The sequence below is a fragment of the Zootoca vivipara genome, chromosome 13 (genome assembly GCF_965207765.1).
Source record: "Zootoca vivipara chromosome 13, rZooViv2.hap1.1, whole genome shotgun sequence".
Classification (NCBI taxonomy): Eukaryota; Metazoa; Chordata; class Lepidosauria; order Squamata; family Lacertidae; genus Zootoca; species Zootoca vivipara.
Genome location: NC_142596.1, coordinates 31,747,107 through 31,766,990, shown reverse-complemented (window position 1 = coordinate 31,766,990; position 19,884 = coordinate 31,747,107). Strand labels below are relative to the sequence as shown.

The 19,884-nt window shown below is 40.5% G+C and overlaps 1 protein-coding gene across 4 annotated transcripts in view; it reads right to left on the bottom strand.

The window, feature by feature from the left end:
* Window positions 1-19,884, bottom strand: part of USP7 (ubiquitin specific peptidase 7) — a 74,111-nt gene that overhangs the window by 41,783 nt on the left and 12,444 nt on the right. For 2 of the 4 annotated variants that reach the window (XM_060282537.2, XM_088657256.1), the window contains exons 2-3: window positions 8,731-8,882; window positions 3,302-3,406 (exon numbers count right to left, since the gene is read on the bottom strand). In XM_060282537.2, coding sequence (XP_060138520.1) covers window positions 3,302-3,406; window positions 8,731-8,764 — 139 coding nt within the window. In that variant the 5' untranslated portion in view covers window positions 8,765-8,882. The remainder of the gene's footprint in view (window positions 1-3,301; window positions 3,407-8,730; window positions 8,883-19,884) is intronic. The other 2 variants (XM_035130565.3, XM_035130567.3) reach the window with 1 other exon arrangement.

The following is a 19,884-nucleotide window of genomic DNA, read 5'->3' as shown; positions in this document are numbered from 1 at the left end:
ACGAGCCATGCTGAGGCGGCGAGGCGGGCACGAGGACCGCCCGTTCCCCTTCGCCGGGCGCTGCTGCTGCTGCTTCTTTGTAGGCCCTGACGGGAGAGGCGGACCCAGCTTCCTCAGGGCGCGGCGCGGCGGCTCATCCACGCAAGGAGCGACACCGGCGGGAGAGAGAATGAGGCGGGCAGGTCGCTGCGGCGCTCAAGCCGGGCTGAGGTAGGAGGTCCGGGAAGGGAATATGTAGGGCCATGCTGGCCTCGGTGGAGGAGGAAAGAAAATGAGGCCTTCTCCTAAGTCCCACCCCATCGGGTCAGTTCTATCCGTTGGGACTTGGAGCGCAGACCCGCCGCTTCATCAGCTCTGCGCATGTCCCCGAGGTTGCTAGAGCAACAGGTCTCCTCCGTACTGAATAATTATTATTATGATGCTATCTGGTCCACTATAGGAAACTGTACACCACAAGCAATGAGCCCAGGCTTTAGATGCAAACTTCCTGAAGTTGCATTTATCGTAAAAAATGCACCAAATTTCTCCATAGAGCCTTCAAGGCAACTTGAAAGGACAGTAAAGCAAGAATTTAAATTGGTTATAAGATTTTTAAAAGCGGATTTTGGTACTTAATTTTATGTAAATTCATTTAAACATGAATACATTGTTCTATCTGGAATAATAAAAAATAAGAACAATTAAACATCATGTAGGAGTTTTTTGTGGGGAGTGGGGGTAGGCTGTATGCTGGAGTTCCTTCCAATTCCTAGATCCAAGAGGAATTCAACTGCTGCAATAGCCAGACAAGTTTCTTGCTAATGGTCCCCTAAGTAGGGGTTGTTAAGGCAAAAGGAAGTGGCCCTGTGCCAGAGGGCAAATAGGGGCCCCCTTCCTCAACTGTCTTGTAGAAAGACAAAAGCCAGAGGGATGGATGGGGGGGGAGGGGGGCAATAATTTCTTGGGGTGTTAATGCTGTGAGTCCCTCCATCATAGGCTTATATATATCATGTGTAAATAATGATACACATGATATATATAAATAAATAAATAAATTTATTTATGTGTAAATAAGTTATATATCCTAAAGCTACCACAGTCTCTGCTGTCCCTCATTACAAATAAAGCAAATAGGTACTCCTGGAACCTTGCACCTCTTGGGAATTGGGGTGGCATGCAACAATATAATCAAGACCACTTCAACCAAAAGAATAAAACAGACCACCTTCTGAATTAAAGCCACCAATGAAAGCTTGGTCCTCCTATCAGATAGGCAGATGCAAACCACTACAATGCAATGCTCCCTGCTATAATCTCAGCCAGGCAGCCTAGAAGGGTCCCATTAAAAGCCTTGCAGAGGTCTGGTACTTTGAAGAAGCAACATCTCACATAAAACTAGAACCTAGAGACATTCAATGAAGCTGAATGGTGGGGTGGCCAGGTATGACCCAAATACTTCTTCACACTGCACATAGTTCAACATGGACTAAAAATGTGTCTGAATCCTCACAAGATGGAAACCCTATGGGTGGGTGATTCCCAGATCTGGGAACTGGATTTTGAACCAGCTTTAGATGGGGTTGCACTCCATCTGAAGGAGCTGGTGGACAGTTTGGGGGTACTCCTAGATCCACTGCTGTCACAAGGATGTCATATGGAGGAGGGAGAAAGATTGTTTTCTGCTGCTCCAGAGAAGCGGACACGGAGCAATGGATTCAAACTTCAAGAAAGAAGATTCCACCTAAACATTAGGAAGAACTTCCTGACAGTAAGAGCTGTTCGGCAGTGGAATTTGCTACCAAGGAGTGTGGTGGAGTCTCCTTCTTTGGAGGTCTTTAAGCAGAGGCTTGACAGGCATATGTCAAGAATGCTTTGATGGTGTCAAGAATGCTTTGATGGATGCTTGGCAGGGGGTTGGACTGGATGGCCCTTGTGGTCTCTTCCAACTCTATGATTCTATGATTCTACAAGAAGCCTCAGTGACCATTACCAACCTCAGTTGGTGTGCCAGACAAGGATAGCCTTGCCATGGTGGTCCATACATTGGTAACTTCATTGGGGACTCAAAGACAAAGATCAGCGAGCTCCTCTGCCTTGTCCTCTGGCAGCCCACTTAGTTTCTACACTAACCTGCTCACTCACCTGCATATAATTCTGTGTGTTCACCTGCAGTCACCTATGACTACCAGACAAAGGCTTTAATACAAGACTGATGTAGCCACCTATTAACCACTTGAGAGTCTTGCTAAATGAAATATTTAATTTAATACTATACGCCCAGTCGTCTTATACGCCGGAATATACGGTGTGTGTGTGTGTGTGTGTGTGTGTGTGTATATAGGCAGACTACAAAGAGCATAGCAAGCCCAGACTACAAAGAACATGGCAAGCCCAGCCCACAAGGAATGCTTCTGAAAAAGGAAGCTTTATTATTATACGTTCATTTGAATGGTGCAAAAGACAGTCTGACCACTGTACTGACTTATTCCCATGGTACTGGCTTACACTTAAAATGTAGGTGCAGTTGCAAAGTAATCTAGGGAGGCATTTGGAGATTCCCGCAAATGCTTAAAGTATTGACAGAGCTATGGCTTCCTCCATTGCATTGCTCACATGATTAAGGCCCATGGAACAGACAATAAGCCACGGCTAGTTATCACACACACACACACACACACACACACACACACACCAATGAGCCATACTTTACTGGAAGGCAAAGCCCTTTCGCCTATCTTAGGCGAAAAGAGCAATACTTTTAACAACTGTTGTGAATGAACAGTCCATAAAGTGAGTTGGATCACAGCAAATGTCCATTTAGTCTAGCACCCCCACTTCCCACACTGGCCAATCTGAGTCTTCAGGAAGGCCACACACAGAAACACACCCCTGCTGCTGCTCCCCAGAAATTGGTATTCAAAAGCATGCTTCCTAAACCCATGTAGCCATCATCAGGCAAAACCAGAGACAGCCTTTTTCTCCTCCATGAATCTGCCATAATTTAAAGCCCTCTTACCCCTGGCCATCAGCAGTACATCCTGCGGCAATGAGTTCCATAAAAAATAATGAACAGTGTGCAGAAAATCTTTCATTTGTCCTGTTTCATTAGATGACCTGAGTTACTGTCTTATTAGAGAGGGAGGAAAAACTCCATATCTATTATTTCTACACTATACGTTGATTTGTAAACTTCTACCATGTCTCTCAAATATATACATGAGCATGCAAAAGCCTTTCAGGTCCATCAAATGAATATACTACTCACTGCAAAAAACAAGCAATCTCCCCACCCGCATCAAAGCAAGTAGAAGGGATGACTCACCATCTTCCATGTCTTCTTCTGTGTTGTTGTGACCATCAGCCATTGCTACATTCCCATTGATGACTGGGTTTTGAGTAATTCTTGGTGGATCATCAGCATCTCCAGCTTATTGGGATAAGGAAAACAGAAATAGATCAGTAACCTGGATCTTGACAGTAGTACTGACAAATTATAGAGATCTAAAACATAGCAAAATTATATAATATAGTAAAAAGCTAATATTTCTTCTAAAATAAATTAAGATCTTACTTTGGGTTCTTCACATTTGGTTGTATCAAATGTGAACCATACTCTGAGTAGCCCCACTGAAACAAATGAATGTAACTAATTTAAGTCCCTTAAACTCAATAGGTCTACTTTAAATAAAACTTATTTAGATACAACCTTCTGTGCCCACAACATTGTCAGAACTAGCCTTTAGCAGGCTTCTGACGCCATTATTTTGTTTATACTATATGCTGCTAAAAGTTATCTATCTTTATGCAAAAATGTTTCCATATTTTATCAAGAATCACTGTTAAAGTCAAGTTCCATTTTTATTATTTCCTTCCTTCCTCGCAGCAATGCAATCCAGCAAATGCAAAACAAGTCTCAAAAGTTGCATTTCTCCAGTTCACATTACACATTTAGTCTTCAAAGCCTATTCAGCACCCAGGACAGAGCTTTACAAAGTTAACACTGGTCTATGAGACAATGATGGTGCCTTCAGTGCTAACACAAGAGAAAGCCTGTTCAAGTAAAGATTTTCAAGATTAAAAGAAGGCTGACTTCAGCACTCTCTCGAAGTCTTAGAGACAACATACGCACAGTGCTAAGGACACATTTTAATAAGTATGCTTAGAATAGGTGGCTTTTAGGAAAAAGCAGCCAAGGAGGCCTCTGAACTACATCCAGAACACATCAAGAGTGGTTTGTCCTTGGGGTGGCTATTTTTAGTGATAAAATGGTACAGGATGAAAGGGTAAAAGTTCTACTGTACTCATGCTACAGTCCCAATCCAGTTGCTTTTTCTGAAGAGAAGAGAGCTTCTGTGCACAGCTTTTAAAAATGTATGCTTAAAATGAATGGTAGTCTGGCACTTAAGTCTTCACCAGCTCCAGACCTCACTCATTACACAATCCACCTGCTGCATCTTCCGACTCTGGAAAGGCTTCCAGGTTAGTCTGCAGTGCTAAAAGCTTACTTCCTAAGAGTGTCCACTTCAAGTCAGTTTTTCTCTGGTAGCACAACTCCAAGATCTATATTCTTAAGAAATATTTCCTCACAGAATGGGTGTTGCTGAGTCCTACCTGTGAGAGAACATTTCTTGTTGCTGTCACAATTAGACAGATTACTTTCCTCTCTTCTTCCACCCAGGTTTAATGCCCTGCAATGACTTAGCATGCACCTTCATTTTAAAAGGATGTGCTCCCCATAAAACAACACCTAGAAACTCAATGCTTGGTTAGATAACTAGAGGTATTCACCTGATTTGTGTACCAAGCAAATGGAATAAGTTTAAAATACATAGACTGAACATGTTTTCTGGGCCTCAATGCATAAAACGTTTGGCTTCTGGGTCACAGCATGAGCCTTCAGCAGCTTCAGCATCCAAACCTATACAAAAGGCCAATAATTTCTACAGCTCCACCTTCCTCACAGCATAGCTGTGGGAATAAAAAGGAATTTGAAAACTCTTTGAAAGCAAAGATCCACCAAAAATCCCTGAAACATCAGGAGAGCACAGAAGCCTAAATACAAGACTTGGGAAAGAAGTGGGGGATAGTTAAGCTCACATTTCCCAGAGGCACTTTCCCATTAAAAACATCTCCTGCCCCTGACTCAATATTGTTCTAACACAGAGCTCTGAATACAATAAGCAAGACCAAAAACACTTTGCAGAGATGGGAATCAAGTGGAGTGGAAGGCCAAACAGGCATTTACCATCCAAGTGTGGCACAACAAAATTATGGTAGTGAGCATGTGTGCAGTATCGCATTCAGTGGCATGCCAGAATAATTGTCCCTTTCAATAGACTGATGCATGCCCCTCAAAACACGAGTGGGAGTTGGGGGGGAGTTGTTAAAGTCCAACAATTTGCTTTAAGAGATTTCAATAATGTAGATCTGTTACATGCATTCTCTGATCACACAGACACTGCCTACAATCTTCATCCAGATTCAAGTTGTTGCAGAGCAAAGCAAAAAAGATGAGAGTTTTTTTAAGCTCAAATCTACACTAATGTAATACAGTAAAACCAAAACTTAAACCAAATGTCTATGGCTATGGAAGTGCTAAATTCTCCAGGCCAGCCTGCAAATGTGGATTGTCAATTCGGGGCAGATCCACACCACATATTTAAAGGACGTCCAATGCACATTTAAAGCATATGACTTCCACACCCTTCCCAAGGATCATGGAAACTGTAATTTGTTACACATGCTGGGAATTTGTAAAGTGGAAAAACACAGTTTCCTGGATTCTTTGGTAGGCGTCATGTGCTTTAAATGTGCACTGGATGTGTTTTAAGTGTTTGGTGGGGATCTGTCCCTGATCTCCCTTCTTTTGAAGCATTCTACATAACAGATTCAAAATCAGATTGCAAATGAAAACTATATATAGCCAAAGAAATGTTTATGCTGGGTGCTAAACAAAGCTATGCCTGGCCCAAACAACAATTTTTTTTGTGAACACTTGTATATAAATTTGCTTTGCCTTTTCTCTCTCTCACACACACCCCTTATCTTTTTTTTGGGGGGGGGGATGAACATGAGCAATGAAAATGTATTTCTGAACAGCAGCAAAAATGCAAAAGCTGCATATTATTTATGATACAGGGCAGTGGTTGGTATACTGGACTAGGAGTCAAATCACGGGGTAAGCCTTAGGCCAATCACGATCTCTCAGCCTAACCTACCACATAGGGTTGTTGTGAGGGTGAAATGGGGAGGAAAACCATGTAGCGTACTGGCCCGAATATAAGCCGCACCCAAATACAAGCCACACCTTTAAAATTGGAAAGCGGGAAAGAAAAAAATACCCAAATATAAGCCGCTCCATTCCTCGCTCACTGCTCCTGGCTGCATACTGGGCAGGGGGAGGGCGCGCTGCGTTCCCCTTCCTTGTTTTCTCCCTTTCCAACCTTAGGGGAGAGGACAAAAGACTACACGCGGGGCGGGCGCCACTGTGTGGCATTCCTGGCGCTGTTTGCCCCACATTCCTGGCCGCATACTGACTTTTAACTTTTCACAGTTGGAATCTGGTAAAAAAGTGAGGCTTACATTCAGGCCAATACGGTATATACCACTTTGAGCTCCTTGGAGAAAAGGTGGGATAGCAATGTAAGAGGAATTATTGAAAGAAGGCACTGCAATTCAAGTAAAATTCCAGGCACCTGCTCATATGTGACTCTCAAGATCAGGCATCCCCAAACTGCAGCCCTCCAGATGTTTTGGCCTACAACTCCCATGATCCCTAGCCAACAGGACCAGTGGTTGGGGAAGATGGGAATTGTAGTCCAAAACATCTGGGGGGCCGAAGTTTGGGGATGCCTGCTCAAGATCATTTAGAAATCTGAACTGTATTTCCAGGCAGGGCTGGAAATCAAGTTATATTGAGATACAAGTTTTCCTACTTAACTAAAAGAAAAGCTTGTTATTGAAAAATAAGTTTTATAAACATGATGGTTGCCAAAGGAGTTTCTCCTGCAACCAGTCCAATAGAGACCCACATGTAAATAGGGTGAAAATGGACCGATGCATCACGAACAGAGCTTTTGGTGTGGTGGTGGGGGGGCACAAGAAGGACCCTCATCCAAAAGCTATAGGCATGCAACTAGATCCAGATGGTGGCCAAGAGCTCCCTAGAGCCAGTTACTTAAAACCTCTCATCCCAAAACCTCTCATTTCTACCAACCCCTTTCCCACCATAGTAGCCCATCTACAGCAAATTATGTGCTTGCATCGCCTAGGACACTTAAGAATGATCTTAGCTTCACAATGATGTGCCAAAGCCTTGTCACTTACATTTAAATGTCTGGCATAGGAATAAAAGTATATCCTCCAGAGATATACTCAAGTGAAGTACAGCAAATCATTTTAGAATTAACATTTTCACCTAGAGATGTGAAGGCCCGGGGGGGGGGGTGTTCCCATTTTTGTTAAAGCCTTTTTTGTTTTTCTAAAAAATTGGAATAAATTGAGCATAATTGTATTAAATATTTAAGACAGGGTGTTCAGATATTTACTCACTCAAAATGATTTCCAAAACTGTGCAACAGGAAGTAAGACAATTCCTGTACAGTGAGGACAAGTAGGTCTTGAGCTGTACAATAAGAGTATAACTCTCAAAGTTGAAGTTATAATAGCACTGCTTCTGCATTTGACTGGATTACAAAGCAAGCAGCATACTGAGGGCTTGATATTGGAAAGGTACTTTCAGATGTTGCAGAATACAGAACATATTCAGGTATTTGGCCAACAGATGCAAACTGGGATTCTGCGAAGTGCATCCCTCCTGCAACATAGTGGCTAGACCTGTGTACAATACAGCCTCTGACTCCTCTTGCTTCCTACCTACTTCAAATTCCTCCATCTTCTGCAGCATGTGAAATAAATTGATCTATGTTGGAAATGCACCAAATCAAGAAATAAACTGGCATATGAAAGGGTAGAAGCTTGTTTCGATCTGGACAAATTTTCAGTTTTTCAAAGTCCACGATAAATATGATGACAAATATGAGAAAACAGAAACTGATAGTGATAGCTTAGAAAAAGACTAAATATCATGTAGTGTTCATTGATTTTTGTTGCCCTTCCCCTCTTTCCCCCAATTCTTTTTATGGAAGTGCATGCTTTCTACCTGCTTGACAGGAGGACTGGAGGAGACACAACAATTTGTTTTACTGTAACTTTGATGGTTTCTATTCTTATTGGTTTTGCCTTGTCCTCATAAACTGGCAAAACCAAAGGGATGCTAGGTTCCTTACAATGCTTGGCAACTTGCACATCCAGGTGTAACAAAAACTTAATAAATTAATTCTGTAAGTTCTGTCTTAATGACCTACATTTTAAAAACATCAGACATAATAACTTTATGGTAAACCAAGTGATACATAATGCACTTAATATTCTTAGAGTAACAGAGTGGCTTTCAACATCTAAAAGAGTGCTTAAAAAGTAGTGCTAAAAGAGTGCTAAAAAGAGTGCTAAAAAAGTAGTATTGCATTTTTTCAATTTCTCCAAAAGAAATCTGCTCCTCTACCTCATTTTTCACGCAACCAGTGAGAGGGTGTATCTGTTGCATAAAAATTGATCAGAACTCTCTCTGGCATCAGTAATTGCACAGTTTGCAAATATCCCCTTGAAGGACTAAAGCATCTTAATGTGGTTTTCTATGTACTTTTGCAAACACAAGTTCTGCAAAGCTTAAGCCGGATATTAAGATCTCACCTGAGTTGAAGACATAGAGTTCGAGTAGGCTCATGATGATTTAAAAGTGACGGCAGGTGGAGATCGTTCCTACCAGTGCAGAAATGTAGTGGTAAAGAGTGGCCTAACATCTATCTATTGTGTCCAACCAGCTTGATGATCAGCTACATCACCTAGAGAGTTGCAAGAGAAGCGATTAACCCACCCAGACAACTTCCGTGGTTCTCAAGAGACAAGATAAAGTTCCCTCATCAGGAACAGTTTCTGCGATGACACAAACTCCTTTCCAATAGCTCTCAGCCAAGTTGGGTCAAACCAATGTAGTGCCCTCTTCTAAATGTGTATAGCAGGGAGTGCTATTGTAGCCAATTATGGAAGCTTCAAGGAGGGGCTATTCAGTCTCCCTTTTAATCCAAGGCACTTTGCATTGCACTGTCCACTAACATGGGAAGTGCTTTGAGATTTTCTGCATGCCTGGCTCATTCTTCTTTGCTAGTCAGACGTCAGTAGCCTATACCCAACTAAGAAAGCCCTGTAAGCATCCTCTATAACACTGCTGTTCTGTTTAAGTGGCTGCAAATGCTGTTCTACTGCCAGTTTGTATGTTCCTAGCACCCAGAAGTAGCTATCACTACCTTCAGATAACCAGGTGACTGCTAATTTGTATGGCTTTTCTACAAAGATGGAATCAACCAAATCAAGGAACATGAGTTGCTGTTTTTTAATGGGAAGGAGGAATCCATATTACTCAGATGAGTTAAGACTCACTTGTTTTTCGCTCTTAAAAGAAAATGCATGCTTTTACCACTATAAGAGCCTCAGAGGTTACATTCAATACATTTACACAACGGTATATTACTGCTGTTATGAGAAACAGGGCCTGCATCTTTTTGCCCATGAAAATAATCACCAAATTTGTTGACTGTAATAATTACAAGAGAGCTTCCATAAAACTCTGAACAATTCAAACTAAACATGAGGAAAAAGTATGCTAAATGAATGGAGATAGCCAAAGTTTTACTGCACCCAAATCGATTAAGCCAGTGCTGCTCAAGATTATTTCGATGATGGATGAACAGGGGAGGCTCACTTTCTCAAAGGTGTTGGCTGCACGTTGTCATTCAGGAGAATTTGATTTGATAAGGCTCAGTAACCATAAAGTTTATAAATCACTTGCTCTGCTAAGCACAACTGGTTTTTCGAATACTGGAGAGTAATGGAAAAAACTGGTAGTTGCTCTACTATTCCTTAAGCAGATAAGGCAGAATGCTGGACCCAAGAGTTCCGTGACAGTTGCTGTCCCTGGTTCAGCCAATGGCTGGAAGCTAAGTTTCAAAAAAGCTCTTATCTACAGCCATAGGGCAGGAGACATAGAAATGAAATTTACAAGTAAGAAAACATACCAAATCAAAGAAACAAAACACTAATGGGAAAACTAATCTGAATTACTATCTCACCATCTACCTTCATAGAGTAAGCACTGAATACTTCTAACTTCAACAGTGTTTTAAACATAGCATTTACTTTCTAAGGGAAATGCACTATATAAAGTCCAGACTATACCAGATGGAAAACAAACCAAAGAAGCAGTGCATTTGCTGCATAATCCTATACATGTTTACTTGGAAGTTCAGCTGTATTCGATAAGGATCATTCCAAGGAAAAGATATAGGATTGCAGCCAAAAAGGACATTCTTAAGAGAGGAGTGCAACCTAACAAATCAGCAGCTATGCACAGATTTTTACTGCAAGGCTCAGAGAAATAAACAGAGTTTAAATGACAGGAAAACTCGGTGAATTAAAGCAAAGGGCTGAATGAAGTACTGCCATCCAGGAATCAAACTAATTAGTACACCAAAAAGTGGTATTTACTCCACACATTAAAAAATACCAACGAATCCAACAGACCCCACCTCCAAGCAGGAATGAAATTCTGAATGCCCACAAAAGCATGTTTCTATGCTTACTTAATATAATACTTTCTTATAAAAATAATCTAATCTCCTTAATGTATGCACAATCAGAGTGGATCTCCCCCACACACATAGTTTTTATAATGTGTGAATGTAAGCAATGAAGGTTCCAATCTGAGTTAATGATCATGACGAGTATTGACTCTGTATGTCTTACAACTGCTAATACAGTAGGTAGATCTAGCAAATGCAGCTGCATTGGTCCATAAGAAAAACACTCCTAAAAGTTGAGAAATACCTTTATTAGAACCAACCAAAATGCCACAAAGATGTGGGAAGCTTCTGAGTTCTCCAGAGCTATTAATCAGTCAAGATGTAACACAAGCAGGGTATGGGGAGAAAGAGGGAAGAACAATACAAACTCAGGCTAACCTTTCAGCAATGAGGCCAACTCCAAGATGCAAAACATAACTTCACACTTAAAAACACACTGAAGAGTTAGGGGGAAATTCCATTTTTGCCACCTTAAATAGGGATTTGTTTTGGTGTTGAAAAAATAAAGGACTTCAACCCTAGCCAAAGTTTGTAAATCAAATCCTATAATGGTATATTACTGTACAAAGTTAGGCCACAGTCACTGACCCTCTCAGAATTGGCCAGGTAGAGAGGAACATCTTCATCTAACAACTCATTCTCCCTTCCTGCAAGAAAGAGTGGGATAGCTGTACCCGGCACGAAACTGTGGAACAGAGAAACTGATAAAAAGAAACTATTCTGTCTCGTAAGCAGTATATAATGTTGTTAAACTATATATCAGATGCATAGCTGCCAAGTTATCCCTTATTTTAAGGGATTTTCCCTTATGCTGAATAGGCTTCCTCGTGAGAAAAGGGAAAACTTGGCAGCTATGATCAGATGTAATTGCACTCTGCAGATAAAACATGAGCTAAATATTTACTATTGTTACTTGCTTAAAACAAAACAAATTTCCTCCCCTTTATCCCACATTTTGATGAGCTGCATGAACTATGGGTGCTGAAATTGCCTCATAAGCCTGGGTAAAGTAGCAACAGCTACAATGGTGCAATGCTTGTGAAAAAAGGAAATGCTGTTTTGCATTGCGTCAAAATGTAAGAGACATCAGGAGCTAGTATGATCTAGCTTGGTTGCTGGGAAAAGCAAGCAGAACTTGGTGCCAATAAAGGGAAGAATCTATAGCTATCAAATTCCCTGGAAAGGAAGTTTTCACCTCACACTACATTCACTCAAGGTGCTTTATTCAAAAGCAACATTGATTTCCTGTAAAAACATTTTCTTGTGAGGGAGCCAGTGAGCATGAAGTAGCACTGTTTTATGTACTGTACAGAATACAGGAAAGGCTTGTGACCTACATCATGGCTTTAATACCTGCATCTATTTTACTGAAACTCATCCAGAGGCAGAAGCAGAGCTGCTCCAACCAGTTCTGGATCCTGCCAATGCAGATTCTTTGGATACAAGTCAACATGCTAGGGTGGTGGTTCAATAGGGCTGAGACAAAATGAGATGCTTTGCCAATCACCCTTCCAACACAACTGGAAATTATATCCCACAATAATTAATCAAGAATTAAGACACCACCTGTATCTTTACTCGTAATTGCAAACCTGGATAAGAACCCTCACTTGATTCATAAGCATATATCATAAGCATATATTGGAAGGGGGAAGGAAATTGCTTGGTTACTTTTAACAACCTTTTGTGAGCAAAACAACATGGTTACTGGGTAATTAATTTTTTGCATTAAATGATATTGTCCTTGTTGACCTTTCTGGGGAAATTAGTCCTACTGCAAAGTGAAATTGGAATTAAAAGTCTGAATTCAATTTTAACAAAAAAAGGAGGGACAGACTTATAAGTTGGTCTAATAACAAAGTTATACAAAATTATAATTGTAAACAGCACACATTGTATTTTCTGGGGCCTGCCTCCCTATCTCAAAATACATTTTCTCTGCACTACGTAGAGCACTATGTGATGCTTTCTTGGCAGTAACAATGGTAGAAAACTGAACTTTCTGAATACAGTACCACTACCGCAGAATTCAGCTATGAGAAATTGTACTTCTCTTAACAAGAAAAGGAACCAAGGTTTGCCAAAAACTTTGGTGCACCAATGCAATCCTTTTGCAATCTTAATTTTTATGCGTTTATATTAATCCTGTTTTTAAGTTGTATTTTAATCAATTGTTTTTATACCTGATGTTAGCTGCCCTGAGCCTGGTCTTGGCCAGGGAGGGCAGGGTATAAATAAAAAAACTGCTGCCTCTCTCACACCTATCAGATGAGATTCCGTGCCACCAATGGCTACCAGGTGAGTGCTTAAGTATATGGCTGCTTTAAGCACACACACCCTATGATACATTAGATGCATTTATAGTCTGCCTCAACCCCACCTAGTCCTGCCTCTGGACAAAATAACTTATTTGTTGTATTCTTTCATTTGCAGTTTCTAATTATGTCACTTGCAGTTGGAACTTTGTTCAAGGTGCTTTGAGCAATTAAGTTAGATGCAGCCCACTCCTAAGCTCGCTCAGTCACTCCCTTATTCATACATACATACATACATACATACATACATACATACATACATACATACATACATATGTGACTTTCATTCATTTCAGCACAACTTACTGCCTATTTGGGAGTATGATTATAACCAAGATGCTGTATCTTCAGACTCAAACACTAAAAGTACACAGATATAAACTATTAATGAAGATGAACTTTCAATGATTCTCCCCTCAATGCAACTTAAGTTGTATCTAAGTCTACAAGCATCAATCATTTTAATCAATAGACTGATTCACAATAACTGAAATAAACGTTATTCTATCTTTTAAACCTGGATCTTCCACAGGACTGATGGACTTGAAAACTTATTTTAGCTCCGATGTATTAGCACACTGGTCTATACCTGGTGGGTTGGGATCCATTACCAGGTTACGGCCTGATCTAAGGTGGATAATACCGTAACAGCAGGACTACCGCCATATAAACATATGGTAAGAAATGGGTTCCCCAAGTGCATGTTTGGGTTAAAGATGGATCCCAGGTCTCAAAAGCTGAAGACTACTGTTTTAGGAAATAACAGAACAATCCATATTATATCTCTACTATTGATGATGAAGGAAATATTAAAATATGGTTTTTCATCTTATTTATTTTACTCACAGGGGAACAAAACAATACAAATAAAAATAAGAGAATGTTGTCTTATGGTAAAAGGAAACACAGATTTTTTAATAAAAAAATAGTGAACAAAATGTTGACATCCCAAAGATTAGGTAAATCTTTTATTATTACTTGTAGGGGTGCATTTATAGTTGAAAAATGCTGGAAGAACTTGTACCATCTATTGTTAGAAGCATGGCATAATAAAGTATAGACAATTATGTTGGCAAAAAAAAATGAACTAGTAAAGTTTCGGCACAAAGACAACAAAAGGAAATATTCATTTTATGAAATTTGGTCTGCTCTAATTGATTTCTTTAATAAATAGGACAAGAGGTTTTTTATATAAAAAGTAATAAAAATAAACGGGGGGACGGGACATCAATATATAGAAATTACAAAATCCTATAAACAATTCTGTCATGAGGCAAACTAGAAAAAACTAATGTTTCTAATTTAACCAAATACTTTGGTAAAAAAGAAACAAAGGACTTTAAACCACCATGGGTCTTAGCAGCACTTCCCAACTCATTTTTAACCTTTGACAGCCCACTCACTTCCCCTCAGTTTCTTGCAAGCCCTACTTTGTGACAACAGACAATTGTCACTTTTTTCCAGGTTGATGAGGAATCATTAATGAGTATTCTTTGGGTTCGGTTAGTCAACCAGCTTCAAATCCACCTAACAGTTACCTCGTTCAACCCACATTTTACCAGCTTCCTGCAAAAATATCATAGGAGACTTTGCCAAAAGCCTTTCTGAAATCAAGATATACGATGTCCACAGCATTTCCCTGATCCACCAAGTTTGCAAATCCATCAAAAAAGAAAATAAATCAGATTGGTCTGACATGACTTATTTTTGAGAAACCCATACTGGGTCTTAGTAATCACAGCATCCTTTTCTAAGTGCTCACAGACCAACTGTTGAATTGTCTGTTCTAGGACCTTCTTTGGTATTGAGGTCAACCTCACCACCTGGTAGTTACCTGGGTCTTCCTTTCCCCCTTTTTTGAAGATGAGGGGATGATGAGGAAAACATTTGCCTGCCTCCAGTCTGTAGGGACCTCACCTGTTCTCCAAGAATTCTCAAAGATAAAAGAAAAAGGCTCCTTTAGTATCCTTGGATGCAGCTCATCAGGCCCTGGAGAGGTCAAAACTATAGGAACCTAGAAAGCTGCCTTATATTGAGTCTGGCTGACAGCAGCTTTCTGGGATTTCAGACAACCATCTCTTGCAACATTACCTGGAAATGCCAAGGGTTGAACACAGATGTTCTGCCACTGAGCTATGGTCCTTCTTTATACAGTACACTCTGAAATGAATGTTAACCAGCATCAGGAAGAAAAGTGACAGCTATAAATCCAACACCATTATTGATCAGAAAAGCTACAGAAGATCTTTTCCAGTCGATGGCATTTTCCCATCTTTCTTTTTGGTCATATTTGTACCTTGCCTTTCCTCCAAAGAACTCATGATGGCATACAATCCATGCTTGTTCTATCCCCATCCCAATCTGAATGCAGTCCTGAGAATTTAGTTAGAACACTGAACATGGGCCAAGGAGATATCCTATCTATTCTTAAGTCTGTATCCAGTAAACATACATATTTAAAGACTATACTCCATCACCAGCTACAGCAATACAGTTACAGCATAAAAATACTGGACACAAACACCATGAGCTACTACCTTTCAGAATACTGAAGAGCCTGAAAATGTAACCATGCAAATGTTGAATCTCCCACCAGAGGAGGATTGCTGGAAATAACTTAAAACAAGTGGGGAGATTTTATCTGTCCCCACTCCCAGGCTAACTTTAACAGCTGGGTAGAAGAATCTACCTCTCAAGTATATAATGCCCACCCACCTGACAAAATCCATTGCACTTGCTTTAAGGAGGATCTCACAATCCTTTCCAAGTAGAGAAGAGTGGGAGCTGAGCACTCTTTATCACAATCTCTCCCAGATCATGGCAAGTGCAAATCCATTGCCATAATGTACTTGGAGAAGGAATTGCTGACAAAATAAAAATGAGCAGCTCAGATCAAAGAATTTGTCGTCCTGTGAAGGGGACCTAGTATGATAGTGCAATTACTTTTCCTTGTCTAGTGTCTGAATTATTTAATACAATAATGAAGACTAATCCAAGGCAGGGAGGCGGGGAGAGTTAATTGCCTGTTTATGCTTTGAGTTATGAAGATACAAAACTTCCTTAATTCCCATTATTCTCCCATTGGCTTAATACTATCAAAAAGAGTAAGAGATTACCCTGTGGATTCAATGCAGGTGACAGCACACTGAAAGCTATTGCTTAACCCCCACTCCAACTTCTTAAATTCCCCAAAATCCCAACAGCATTGAACTTTCTGATCAAAACCAGCTTCTCTTGTTCACTAAAAAACAACTTCAAAGTATCAGTGGCCTTATGGTGCATAAGCAGCTCATTTTCAAAAAGTTGGAATACAGAATGCAAATTGGCTATGTGTTCATCAAATAATGCACTTTATATCAAATTCAGAAATTAATGCAAATTCCACAAGACCTCTGACACCATTTGAAAATTAAATTTTACACACAAACGGACATGCAAAAAACCCCACCTTCTATCTATGCTTTACAGAAAAAATAATGAGTTAAAATAATGAGTTAAAAATTGGATAATGCAATTCTTTAGAACAGGCATCCCCAAACTTCGGCCCTCCAGATGTTTTGGACTACAATTCCCATCACCCCTGACCACTGGTCCTCTTAGCTAGGGATCATGGGAGTTGTAGGCCAAAACATCTGGAGGGCCGCAGTTTGGGGATGCCTGCTTTAGAACAATGGAAATCTGACCCAGGTATAGAAATTAAGGAGGTGGACTGGAATAATTTGTGGGCAAAAAAACCTTTTAGATCAATGTCCATTGACATGCAAGAGAATACATTTAAATTACTACATCAATAGCATGTAGCTATATAAAAAAAATACTCCCACCTCTGTGCTGGAGAGGCTGCAACAGGATAGGTACAACATTCCACATGTTGGGACGTGTGATTACATACAGCTCTTCTGGCAGAGTGCATTTATGGAAATAAACCACATTGTGGGTCAACATGTGGAAAGTACCCCAAGTTTGGGGCTGCTAACCATTTTCAGAGAAGAGCAGCTTGACCTCTATTAAAAAGAATTAACCACTTTTCTTCTGGTGACAGCACACATACTAGTAGTACAGAACTGGAAAGGGGTGGAACATTTGCATACACCTTGCTGGAAACAGAATGTATGGGTAGTTGCTGTATCAGAAAAAAAATAACAAAGAGACTGCACACCTTGAACAATACAAGAGACGCAGATGACTTTACTGAAATTTGCCATCCTCTAATAAAATATTCAAATGATAATCCTGAAGAATAGCATCCACTGGAATCACAAACTGGACTGGGGTAAAACTTAATGGTCTGTCCTGCAGGGGGCAAGTTGGCATGGGGAGGGAATTTCTGTACAGTGGTACCTCGGTTTAAGTATACAATTGGTTCCGGAAGTCTGTACTTAACCTGAAGTGTACTTAACCTGAAGCGAACTTTCCCATTGAAAGTAATGGAAAGTGGATTAATCTGTTCCAGGCGGTCTGCGGAGTACTTAAACTGAAGCGTACTTAACCTGAAGTGAACTTTCCTATTGAAAGTAATGGAAAGTGGATTAATCCGTTCCAGACAGGTCTGTGGAGTACTTAAACTGAAAGTACTCGAACCAAAGCATACTTAAACCGAGGTATGGCTGTAATTGCTTTTATACACTGAAAACCAACAAAACATTTTACAAATGTCAAGAATCTGCTTGTTCCTCTTTGGTGATACTGTAGACAGAGGTGGTTCCTGCATCACAATGGATACAGAGTGCAGAGGGTACTTGCAGGAGAACACTAGTGTTTGAGATCAAAGGTTGAGTTTGCAGCAGTGGCAAGCAGGGGTAGAAAGGAAGACACCAGAAACAAAGCTAGGTTGTAAAAGATCACAGTTCTTATTACATACAGCTTCTGTAGACTTCGTAAAGCAGCAGAAGCATAGTGGCTGACAGGCCAAATACTCAGCCCACCCTCAGGACAAACTGTAAGGGTAGCCCAAGACAGCATATGATTCAATCATTATTCTGTGCACAGGCACAGACTGCTTTGTGCCCGTAACCTCTGAGGTCCTTTAAGTGCCATCATCTATGAGGGCCTGTGAGGAGTCCATCCCTACATACTTCCCCAAAAACGTCGTCTCTGTCTGAAGCCCAGTTGTGACACTTTTGAGAACAGCAAAGCAATGATTTACATCAGGGGTAGTCAACATGGTACCCTATACATGTTATTGGACTACAACTCCCCTCAGCTCCATCAGGAAAAACAGGATTTGTAGTTGTGGGGAAATCGGAGAGTACCATGTTGGCTACCCTTGTGCTATATTTGCTTTGCTGTGAAGAGACTAGGAACCCCAGCCATCACTCATAACATAACTCATAACAGTCTACGGATCCAGAAAAATTCCTTCCCAGATCCTAGAACTAGATCAGGAATCTCAGAGGTGCTCATGCCCTTAACTCAGTGTTTCTCAACCAGTGTGCCTCCAGATGTTTTGGGACTACAACTCCCATCATCCCTAGCTAGCAAGACCAGTGGTCAGGAATGATGGGAGTTGTAGTCCCAAAACATCTGGAGGCACACTGCTTGAGAAACACTGCCTTAACTGACTTGCAGACCTTACCTACAAATTAGTATTATTTTTATGCCACTGTAACTGCTGCCATGGCTGTCCTTCAATGATAACTACAAGACATTTGAACCAACCTTTTTCAGTGTAGATACTTCACTGAGTTGCAAATGTATTAACAGCCCTCTATTTTACATTAGCTATACCCAACATAATATACCTAGGGCCGCTCCTTTCTCTTTTGCCATGGAATAAGTCCCTGCAGGAAAGGAAGGAAAACTGCTCTGCAAAATTTCTTTCACCACTTTGCCCAGATCCCACTTGCTAACTACTCCAAGGACTCCTACAGAGCAGCAGGGAAGGGGCAGAGGCAGAACAAGAAGAAGTGTGTTGCAAATGAGATACAGAAAAATCTCTAGAGGCATGACTCCAATTTGTGTTCTATTTTAAGATGGCAATCGAACTTTTAACTGGTTAACTGCACCAATTAATCGATTACCACATTAATTCCAAATGAGTTTGTTTACAGACCTGGATCTCTTGCTGACAAAAAAATTGAGGGCAGAGAAAAACTTCAAAGAGGTCAATTCATTAGATAAAATATTTTCACTATAATTCTGTGGATCCAATAATTACAGTACAGTATATTATTCTGAAGTTTAAGTCTTTTCTTTTCTACACATGCATTGCTATGTAGAGCATTAGGTCCTGGAACAGTCTCTCTCTAGAAAAGAAGCAAGTTAACCCACATATATATCTATACAGCCTTTTATATCATGCATATATTTCACAACTCTTTACTTGCTATCTCTATTATGGAAGAGTCTTCCTTTCAGTTTACATGGTGAGACTGCACATGAAACTATATAGCAGTATGAAGAACTAAACAGCAACCTTTGCCAAACTGGTCCCCTCTAGATCTGGCAAAGGCAACCTTGGGTCTCAAGATGTTTTGGAACTACAATTCCCATGATCCCTGACCACTGGCCCTGTTAGCTAGTGATCATTGGAGTTGTAGTTCCAAAACATCTGGAGAGCCAAGGTTGCCTATGCTTGCTCTAGATGTTTTTGTCAACAACTCCCACCACCACCGGCCAGCACAACCATTGGCAGTCCAAAACATCTGGAGGGCACCAGACTGGTGAAGGCTGTTTTATAGGAAAAGCATTTGCAAAAACTGATAGGACTGTATGAAAATCAACATTTTATGCTTCACAGCACAATGGTCCTACACAATGTGTTAAATATCACATTAACAGTTGCTAACATGCTATTTGTGCTAAGTATTAAGCAGCAGGAGGAGGAAGATACAGCCCAAAAATTATTATGGCCCTTTGCATGGTGAGCAAGATTTTATGAAGAAACCGAGCTG